Source organism: Pyrgilauda ruficollis, unplaced genomic scaffold (genome assembly GCF_017590135.1).
Source record: "Pyrgilauda ruficollis isolate IOZ18807 unplaced genomic scaffold, ASM1759013v1 scaffold25, whole genome shotgun sequence".
Lineage (NCBI taxonomy): Eukaryota > Metazoa > Chordata > Aves > Passeriformes > Passeridae > Pyrgilauda > Pyrgilauda ruficollis.
Genome location: NW_024523822.1, coordinates 4,087,613 through 4,099,721, shown reverse-complemented (window position 1 = coordinate 4,099,721; position 12,109 = coordinate 4,087,613). Strand labels below are relative to the sequence as shown.

General features: G+C 36.5%; 1 protein-coding gene across 1 annotated transcript in view; it reads right to left on the bottom strand.

Moving 5' to 3' along the window:
- PDE4D (phosphodiesterase 4D) overlaps nt 1-11,668 on the bottom strand; it is a 306,758-nt gene extending 295,090 nt beyond the window's left edge. The window contains exon 1 of the mRNA XM_041470893.1: nt 11,400-11,668. Coding sequence (XP_041326827.1) covers nt 11,400-11,668 — 269 coding nt within the window. The remainder of the gene's footprint in view (nt 1-11,399) is intronic.
- Nucleotides 11,669-12,109: the final 441 nt, after the last annotated feature.

Here is a 12,109-nt window from a genome sequence, read left to right as displayed (position 1 = left end):
AATTTTTCTCTTAGTCCGCTCCCCTCCCCACTACATGTATTGTTTCTCCTGGCAAGTTATTTGTTGATGAAAGGCCAAAAGCTTGAAATTGTCACAGGTGTTATGCTGTACTAGTGTCCCCAGATAGCACCAGCTATTGTGTGGCTCTGGCTGCAACAACTCCTTCTCTGATACATATACATAGATATAGACATAGGCAACATACACATGTACATATACATATACACATATACACATACATGTACATATACACGTACACATGCCCATACATATACACATACATGTACATATACACATGCATATACACATACACATACATATACATATACACATACATGTACATATGCATATACATATACACATACACATACATATACACATACATGTACATATACACATGCATATACACATACACATACATATGCACATACATATATATATATATATATATATATACACATACATATACATATACACATACATATATATATATATACACACATACACATACACATACATATACATATACACATACATGTACATATGCATATACATATACACATACACATACATATACACATACACACACATACATATACATATACATATACACATACATATATATATATACACATACATATACATATACATATACACATACATATATATATATACACATACATATACATATACATATACACATACACATACATATACATATTCCTTGCAGAGCCACGGCAGACAAACATAGTCAATGCTGTGGCAGTGTGCTCCCCCAGCACCAGCCCCAGCTGAAGCCCTATCACCAGTGGGGGCTGTGATGGCTGCACCCAGCTTACTCTGGACCTTGGGGCAGGGATGGAACCTGGCAGCCAAGGGCTGTTTGGAGCAGTGACCCACACATCTTGCTGCTCTGCAACTGTGACTGTAAGCCATGAACAGTGAGCAGCCCAGGCCCTGGGGGCTGTCCTGCAGGGAGCTGGGCTGCACACCAGGATCTCCTCCTGCACAGGAATGTCTGTCCAGGTTACACCTCAGGGGTGAGTGATTCCTTACAGCAGCACATCCTCAGTAAGTGATTAATATGGCTTTTAAATTTAACTGCAAGTTAAACTTGGACATCTCAGCTGAGTGACACAAAGGATTAATTGTGTACATATAATCCTCCAGACATAAATCACCGTCCAAGTCTGTGCTGCTAGGATTGGATCCAGCCCCACATAAACTCCTCTCTGAGAAGTTTAGAAAGCAAGGGGGCCCTGTCTGAAACTCATGGCTCAATGAATGGGCCTCCCTGACAGCTTTGTCTGACTCTGCCCTCTATGCTGTAAACAGTAGTGTACCTCGCCATCGAATCTTGTTAAAACAGAGTCACACCTACGGCTGAAATTTGTTACATCAACAAAGCATATCATAACTTGTTTCTTACAAGTGAAGTACATGACACCATCCTTAACACACTCACAGGAGAACCACATGGAAGGCACCAGACAGAAACTATTATCCACAAAATGTGAGAAATATTTAAGTACAAAATTATTCTTAAAACGGTCATCTTGTAGCTGGCATAGCTAACTTAGTTCTCACAGACATATGGTGCATTCCTTGGAAATGAGTGAAACAAGCTGTTGTTTAGAAGTTTCAAATATTTCTTCTATGGGATTTTTTTTTTTTTTAATGTAGGGAATATAGTTCATTGTACAATTATTTCTTAGGCATTGTAATGAACATTTTTAGTGATCTGACTGGATTGCTACTTTTAAGTATGTGGTCTATTCTATTTCCCATGACAGCATGCATTTACACAAGTCATTATTCTTTTTCTTGATTCTGTAATGTACCACATACTACGATTGTAATTAACACCTTTGGAGAATTTAATCTCTATCATGTGAATGTGCATAATAATGAGGAGGTCCAAGAGGCAAATATTTTAAAATTGTTTCTATTTTTTTGCTTATGACTGTGCTTATGAACCTGAAGCAGATTTTAAAGGTTCTTACAGTTTTGTATTAAGACTGGAAGTACAATACCTAACTTGTCTGATTCTTCATTCAGTGAACCACACCATACCCAAAAGAAAAGAATATATGCTATCTGTGATTGTATGTGTCTTGTGTAACACATACAATTTTGTGTGTAAACACAAAATTATGTTTATAATAAAGGTGAAACAAAACAATTATTTGCATATATATGGAAGACTCTTACAACATTAAAATGTACATCAGAAATGCATACTTATTTAATATGCAAAGATATTTTTTTCAAATGAAGATAAAATGACAAAATGTATTTGAACAAAAATTATTAGCTGCTTTATTCTCTTTTAGGGAGGAAAACTTAATATATACACAGATGTACTTAAAACACTTTGTAGAGATTCATTATCTAGAACACTCTAACGTATTTTGGAGATTGTCCGGTTCAGCAGATGCAGATTTATGACAGAAGCCCGATAAAGTATAAACCACAAAAAACCCACACATATATTCAAAATCCATAGCTCACATGTTCAATCACTTTATTCATAATTATTTAGTTTGGTTTCTTTAATTAACAAAAAGCTATCAAGAGACTATCTCAAAGATAAATTCGTGCATTAAGGAACACTATGAAAGTTCCTGGACATTCCAGATGCAGTTAGTCTGGCCCATAATACATTTAACTATATGCCATTCGTTTTTATATTTTATGACACCTTAAAATATTCCAACTTTATTTGAACAATAAAAGTCTGTTACTAGCAGCCTACAATAACTTTACTCCACTATCAGGAATACACCTGTTAAGCACCTGTCACTGTGAGATTATAACTGATAAGTTCTACGTTATAATAAGAATACTTCATGAGTGTTGATAAATTTGGTACACTGAAGAATACCAAAGAGATGTGATCACTAAGAAAAATACAAACTAAGAAAACAGGTCATAATTAAAACATTATAACATGACCATGAGTGTTTCTTCATAAAAAACAAAAATAAATGAAACACAGTATATCCTTCTTGTCTTGTTTTTCACCCTGTGCATGTAAATTTTACTTTCTTCTTATTAATTCTGTATGTGTCCTTTTTCTAACAACTGAATGCAGCGGTTTAGTGAAAGTAAACCACTGAAAATAACACATAGGAGATACTGATTATTTACTAAGAGGGGAATATACAACTACCAGAAGAAAAGTTTTCTGCCAATAGGAAGCATTAGCCATGAACTGTCATGCCTGTTTGATGATGAAGAAGATAAGGGAGCTTTTTGAGGGTTTAGAAGATGCAAAGTCAACACACAACAGATTTACTGTATAGTAAAATACAGTATAATACAATGTACAGTACAATGTAAATACTACACATGATAGCAATAGAAGTTTTACAAGATTATTACAATGTTAACAAGTTTCTCTAGTGACCAAGATCAAACATTAGGAGTGAATTAATGAAAGGACAGGTCTGGCAGCATCCCACCACAACAGAGGGACCACTGCATATACAGGCTAAGGAACTTGAAGACAGACAACAGTTCTAAACCTGCATATTTCCCCAGATCACAATAGAAATCAGCCTTCTGCAAATGTTTCACCACTTTCCATATAAAGTCAAAGTCTGATAGTACCCTGCCCACTGGCAGAGTAAAATTTGCTGGTTCCACCTTGAAATATCGAGTTATCTGAGAACAACTAAAAGCAGTGCACCACAACACCACCTAAGAGTTGCTCCTTAAAGAACTGGTAGCTTGACAGACAGAGATGATGAGACCCTTCTCCCAATCCTCCTTCTCACTTAAATATTAATTTATCTATTGTTGGAACAAACTTGCAAATTTTAAGCTCAGTGTTCTCCTTGATGACCAGTGGAAAAAATAACATGCAGTACTAAATGAAACAGGAGAATAAAATGCCAAAAAGGTCAAGAGATATAGAAGAAATGCCAAAAGAGGGGGAAAAATGGAGTAATACCTACAAATCCCAAAGAAGATGAAGCTCTTCAAGAATGTATGAAAGAAAAAGTTAGCTCACTGTTAGACTGTGCTAAAAAAATTGTAATATCTGTTCCCATGACAAACACATCTAAAGATATGAATTACTAAAAGAAAACAAAAGGGGAAATAAACTTCTGACTATTTTATAACACATTGGAAAATTTAAAGTTTTCGTATAGAACTTATGAAATCTTTAAGGCCAAAGTACAGAAGACTCAATACTCCAGATGGAGGGAATGGCTCACTTTGAAATACAAATTTGAGCTGTCATAAAACTTAGTATCAAACTGAAAACAAACAAACAAACAAACAAAAAAAAAAAAACAGGCACGATCCCATGGGTCAAGAACAAATAAATTTTTACCACCAATAAAATAGTAATTTACTCATGCAAAGTGAAAATGAAAATAGCAAGTTTGCAAAGGGCATTCAGAGTAATGTAGTAAGGAGCAATGTGGAAGACTTCTTCAGTGTAACAGGCTTGTGTTACACAGTAAACTAAAAAGCTTGTAGTAAAACCTACTGAAACCTTTTGCATGCTTTCAAAAAAAGTCTAGAAAACAGATAATATCATATCACAAGAGTACAATATTTAAAACCTTTACAGTCATGTATAATTGCCTGTGATACAACTGGAGTAAGATATAATAAAAATTTTGGGGATCAATAGCACTTTAGCAAAGTGATTTAAGGTTTTGAGGTAGGTACTAAACAAAAGTAGAATGCCAAGAAATCTGTTTCACCACTGCTAATTTTTTTAAAATTTCTCCCAAATTCTGTCTAACACAGGACATACCATTAAAGACCATAGGTCAGAAAATATCATGGTCCAGGCATAGTACTTGGTAACTAAAACTAATGAAGAAATTCCAATTTTACAAGGCAAACAGGTCATATGCAAGAAAAAAAGGCTCAATCAAAATTGTTGAGATACACTTTATTTTGAAAGAAAAGGAGTGATGCAACAGGTATTTTTATAAATGAAAATTCCTGTACTACCAAATCTAGTCAGCCAAATCTATCACTCTTTTGCTCTGCTCTTCCTTGCTCAGTTATTTTTCCCTGTACAACAAAAACTTAGAATTTAGTCTTTGATTGCTCACTGATCTTTCTGAAGTGATTTTCAATGTCCTACCCAGTACTACAAGCTCTCTTTAACCCAACTCTTATTTGAGAAAATGCATCTTTGCCATTTCTTTCTTTATGGAAAGATTAACTTTTTCCTCATCTGTCTTTCTTCAGCTGTGCAGAAGCAGTATTATTTATCTGTGGTAAATAAACCTGTCAGTAGTTAATACCATTGTGAAACATTCTTAGCTTACCACAAATCATTCTGTAAAACATCAGAGAGCATAATGTTCTCAAAGCTTATTCTTTTTCTCTGTCCCACAAACCTATCCATCCATACCAGCATGCACCTCCTAATATAACAGAGTGGATATGTGGATTGAGTTACCTTATACAAGATGGTATATTTTATGTAAATTGGTTCATATATTTTTGTAGAAAAGTAGTGTGATAGCTCAGTCTAAAAAGTCTGAAAAAATGGAAGAGAGTCCATTCTAATATGCCAGTTGTTACCTTGCTAAAGCTTTATGGAATACGAGTGATCCAATTTAGAAAGTGTGAACAAAATTTATGTGAGAAAAACAAGGAAGTAGTAGAAGAAACTGAGAATTTTTTAATTTAATTAGAACAAGTGAGATTACATAGGCATATATGCACTTTACCATCATAGAATCATAGAATATGCTGAGTTGGAAGAGACCCAGCAGGAACAGCAAGTCCAACTCCTGGACATATGGTGGACACCCCAAGAGTCACACCATGTGCCTGAGAGTATTATCTAAATGGGGTTTTAACTCTGTCAGGCTGTGACCACTGCACTGGGGAGCCTGTTTCAGTGCCTAACCACCCTCTGGGGGAAAAAATGTTTTCCTGATATCCAACCTAACCATACCCTGGCCCAGCTTCATGCCTTTTCCTTGAGTTCTGTAACTGGTCACAAGAGTGAAGAGATCAGTACCTGCCCCTCCATTTTCCTTCACAAGGAAGCTCTAAATTGCAGTGAGGTCTCTCCTTAGTTTCCTCCAGGCTGAATAAATCAAGTGACCTGAACCACTCTTCACATGAGTTCCCTTCCAGACCCTTCACCATCCTTGTGGCCTTCCTTTGGATGCTCTCTAACAGGTTATTGTCCTTTTTTTATTGTGGCACCCAGAAGTGCCCCCAGCACTCGAGGTGGGGCCATCCCAGTGCAGAGCAGAGCAGGACAATCCCCTCCCTTGCCCGGCTGGCCATGCTGTCCCTGATGCCCCCAGGACACGGGTGGCCCTCCTGGCTGCCAGGGCACTGCTGGCTCATGTTCAACTTGCCATGGACCAGAATCCCATGGCCCTCTCCATGGCACTGCTCTCCAGCCTCTCATTCTTCAGTCTCTACCCAGCCAGCATGGTCCTGTCTTGGGTGCAAAATCCATCACTTGCCCTTGTTAAACTACATCTTATTTGATGCAACTCAAACTTGATGGTAAACATCATCTTACTCAAGCAATCCCCTCTTAAACTCTACATGAAGCCTCATCTCCATGCTGAACAACTCTACTCCCCAAGCCTTTCCTCACAAGACAAGTGTCCCATCCTTCTGATCATTTTTTTGTTCCTTCTCTAAACCTACTTCAACAGGTTCATGTAATTCCTCTGCTGGGGACCCCAGAGCTGTATGCAGTACTCCAGGTGGGGTCTGACCAGCATGGAGTAAACCTCCTACAATCTGATGACCATGTTGCTTTGGATGCAGCCCAGTATATATTTGATTTTCTGAAGTAGTTATTCACTTACTACCTTGTATAGATATCTGCTTTGATGTTTCTTCATTTTGAAATTACTTCCATATGCCAAAATGCAATTACTTTAGTTCCTGAAAAGCACAGACTAGTGACAGAGACGAAAACACAGGTATTAAAAATCTTTTACCAAAATTTATACTGAAAGTTGGAAGAAAAGAGTAGTGATAAAAAATATATTGATTCAGTGTAGTAGAGCTTCATTCTGGTTTAACAGTTGAAATACACTGAACCAGGGCATGTAGAATCACATCAAATTAAATAAGTTGCTCTTCCGCAATCTACCTATAGCTAACAGTTGACGCTTTGTTGTTTTTTGTAATTAGCAGTAAAAGTGCATGAAAAGATATTGTGCAATAAAAATAAAGACAAACCTGGTTTTATGGGTACACTTATGACAGTTACATTCCTGAAACTTAAAATGGCACACCTTACCCATATCTATCTAAACTATTTCTAAGGCATCTATCGTTTTCATATCTGAATGCCAAAGTCAATGTAAAATATTTACTATGGGTGGGGACAAAGACTGACTAAATTCAGATTAAAGTACTCCATTTAACTGAGCACATACTTGTATTATTAATTGCATTAAATACTTAGGTTTGTGGGTACATGTTTTTAAAAAACTTCTAAAGAGCACAACGCCCTGAACCTCAGGAAGTACTAAATGAACTCCGTAAGAGCTGGACAGGGAACAGTTATCAAAGGGAAACCCTCACACTGGACCTGTGAATTAGCAAATCCACTTTATATGACTTAGAAGACAGGCATATATCACTAGCTGCTCTCTCTGAGCACACACGTACACATACACAACACACACACACACACACACACACACACACAAATCACAAAGGCAGCAAATACACTGCCCAAAGTTATGTACAACAAAGAAAAAACCAACTGGTGGATCATTTTGTATTCATTGAGAAGTATTAAGGCAGCAAACAAAAGTCAAAAAAACCAAGCACATGTGTTCCATGACTTCATCCTTTCAATTAGACAGATATAATTTAGTTGTTATGTTCCACTGACCTTACTATCCTGCTCCAAATATTTATCTTTCTTGCTTTTCCTCCCTTTACAGAAAGGAATTTTTCATAGAAAATTAAGGAAAGCTGACTTTCTACATGAGTTAACTTTCTACATGAGTTAAGAGTGTATGACTTAAAGTATCTAAACATCCTTCCACAGATCTTTGGCCAGTGTGTGTGCGAGGGATCACACACACTGGATGTCAACACAGAGGAGAACTGGCAGTCTCTTTCCCTCTCTCCTCACAAATCACAGCATGTGTGATTCCACCCTTGGCAGGACAGATATGTCCTGCCAAAAGGCACCGAGATAATCAGCCCATTTTAAAAGCCTTATGAAGAGCAGATCAAGACAATCCAGAAACTGACTTTGTCAAGCACATACCAGAGGACTTAATTTATCTTGTCCATGTCCAGCTGTAATATGTGCTGTGGTGTCACTATATTGGTCAGGTCTTAAAGCATTATGAATACTTTTACAGTAATACAATATAAGACAGATTTGTGAGGAAATGTAATTTAGGTTTGGGTAGAGTTTGCTTGAAATCCTGGCCACAAAACTTAAACACTTGTAGTCGCTGTGTTTTTTTCCTACAGACTGTAGACTGATATTGTTTACAGACTGAGAGGAATCCAGGCTAAAAGTTCAAGATAACTAGTTTTAATTTCAGTTTTAGGCAGAACTAACATTCTTGGAAACTGAGGGATATTCGGCAATTTCTCCAACAAAAATGAAGGCCTTATGCACCTCTGCCACTTAAACCCTTCTATTTCAACTCTGAAGGCTGTACCTTTTCCTCTCTAGAATCCTTCAAGTAGCAGTTTTTCTTTCAAGTGCTTGAATGAATTCAGGGGTACAACTAGAGAAGAATAAAAAAAAGGAAGTAGAGAAGGACTTGTAAAATGACTAAAAGTGATAACCCAATTATTACTGTGAAAAGATAATGGTCACGTGATAAAGAAAATGCATTTTGGTGTCAAAAGTTCTACAATACAAGCCATTACAGAGGGCGAGCTGTAGACTTTATGACAAAAAAGTGGGAGAAATGGACTGCCAGAACGATTCACCAAACTCCCACTCACTTCCTGACTGTATGTGAATGCTGTTTCAGGACCTTGAAATCAGGAAGCTAGGTACAATCTAAATTAGGGGGTTTTAGCACTCTGGATCTGTGGTGGCTGTTTGTCATCACTGCAACACACTGTAGTATCTTTAGTGACATACATTTGCTTACTATGCTATCTACATACATAATCTAATCACCAGAAAAGATACGAAAATAAAAAAATAAAATTAATGACATTTTGCAAAGTCAGAACGCCTTACCAACTTACTGGTGGTTTGAATAAGATTATGTTATTAAAATTTTTTATGCCTGTATGAACAGTGCAATAAACAAAAAAGATGTACACGTGAATTCAACAACTTTTCTTAAATTACAAAACCAATTACATTAGAAATAAAAGAAAAATAAAGCAGAGATGTTCATTACTACAGTGGGCCAAACTAACCCCCAAACGGATTCATCATAGTATAACATTTTGAATTAAGGTCACAAGTACTCCATATTCAAATGTACTGTTTTCCTATAAGCTGTCTGAAGTAGATTATATGCACATGGAATTAAAACCACTATAGTGCCTATATAGCTACAGGTCTATCACATAGCATCTCAGTTTTCTGACTAGATAACCAAGTGAGGATATATCAGTAACTACAGACTGGATGGTCTTTGGTAACAAATTTTGTATACCCTTTGTAAGCCCATAAGCCTGTAAGTCTGATCACGTATGTCATTGCTTTGTCACTTCAGAAATATTGTTCTTTGCTGGTTCTCAGGTAATTCACTGTAACTTGCTGCTTGACTCTGTACTTCTCTACTCGCTGAAAAGAAACATTATTACCTTGATCAGCCCATCCCATAAATCATAACAATGAAGTATTGATTTCAGGTCTAGTATTTCACACATTTGGGAAAACCTCAAGTGTTTTCTACGCTCATCATGGTGAAAAAGGCATTCTACGGAAACTTCTGAAGCTCACTAGAGAAAGTGCATTTAAACAAAATTTCACTTTTTAATACTGTGCAAGCCTGTGTCCTTTTATGTTGCCTAAACATGTTTGTTAACTTCACATCTGTCCCCTTTCTTTGTCTGTCATACTGGACTGCCCACACATGCATAATCACACATGATAATTTCCCTCTCTAAACATTCAGAATTTTTTTTCATCTAACATTGTAAGCCAGATCTGCGTGGATTACTTTTTTAACCTGCACATTCTTACGTATAAAATGTTTTATAAATTATTTAACACACAACAGCAGTTGGGATTTATGCATAATTGTTAAAAAAACATTAAATGTCCTGATTTAATTTAGTTTTCTATTTTACACATTCAATATCTGAACAGGTACATTGGTTTCAAAAAAGTATTCTTAAAGGCATATTTTTTTCTAATGTTTTTCAGTGGTAAAAATATTATTTTATACAAGAAGTACTTTACATAAATACATATATAGTAAAGGTTTAAGCACGTCAGTATACAATGTGCAATGCACATACCAATCACATAGTTATCGTGTAGATCTCATTTGAGACAAATGCAGATAAACTTCAAGAACATATTTCTTTGTTACTTAGAATGCATGACTCGTTTTCTTTGAACATATGTCATCACCCTCCTTTCTTCATATTACATTTTTGTTAGAGGACTAATGGGGGGGAGGGGGGGTAGACAGGGCGGGGTAGGGAAGAACTCACAATTAAAAAACCCAAACATCTCAGGACCATCAAAACAAACACAAATGTGGTTTTGAGTTACAATAATCTCATTTACAACATCTTTTGAAAGAATAATTTTAAAAGTAATGAAATAATACAGGAGATAGATGCAAAAAATGAATGTCCTTTTCAGATTTGATCACAAACACATCTAAGAAGTGATCAAGTTACCAAAGAAATGCTACTAGTGAATCATTTACCAAGGGCTTCCCTTACCACCTTTCCTGTTTTTCTAGCAACTGCTTTAATAAAAATCACTGTTTCACACAAAATATGTATTGCTATCATTCTTCTTTATCGTGTCCTTCTTAATTTGAGCACTGTTAAAAGCTAGATAGAGTTATGTTATTCTGCCAAGAGGCTGAGGGGTCCAAAATTGTCAATTAAAAAAATACAATGTTTTCAACAGGCACATTAAAGAAAAGAATTGCCAAGTCACTCTGGCCAGAACAGCACAGAATGAGATAAGTACTTCTTTTTAGTTTGCAGCAAGAGGAAAGACTGGACTTGTTACCTAAGAAATCAGAGGAAATTTAGCAGCCTTTGTACAATGAAATATATATTTTCTGACATCATATGAATTGCTATTTAAAACTTCTGGACTGCAATTAAGTTTAGTCACAAATTAGAACTGTCTCTTTCAACCAGAGAGATTAATGCAGTGATCAAACCAAGAAACAGATGCACAAACATCATGGAGAAAAATATTCCATTTAAAAAAATTAATATTTTATCTCAACCACCTCAGTGCTTACCAGGTATGTGCCACAGTGAAACGACGCTGTTTTGGTATGTTGCTATTTAAAAACATCCTTCTCAAGAGCCTTGGAGAGTTTCGAGGAGAAATAACTGGACACAGCCGGGGAGAAGCAGGTGAAGATTTTCGGGTTGTCCTGGACTTTTCATGTTGCAACAGGTTTTCCCTCAGGGTCTTCACAAGATCTTCATTTAGACATGGATTTTGACTGTGTGTATTATCCACTTCAGGAACAGGCAAATTGTCTGGACTTGTCTGCTGAGCCATGTTTCTCAACTAACTTTGTTATAAAGGTCTAATACAATTGAATGTTGGCCTAACTGTTTAAAATACTTCTGTTCTAAATCAGGTCCCAAGAACTGTTCAGACACCCTGCACCAGTTCAGCCTATTCTGTTTTTAACATGGTGTTGCCTGCCCTTAACGTCTTTCTATAGATAATAATCTACAAAGGAAAAAGCAAGCTAACTCCTCCACAGAAACCGATTAAACATTACCACTCCTTTCACAGCCCTGCTGCCAAAGATCACTTCTGAGCTATCATAGCAAGTGAGCACGGGAGGAAGAAATTGCTTTAGCACAACGTTTATCAGAGCTGTAAAGCTGCCTGTTAAACTATCGTAACTAATGTGCTGCAGCTGCTTGAGTGACTTCTGGTTATGTACATAAAAACTGCTGGAGGAGGGCTTAAACATCAGATGTGTGCTCC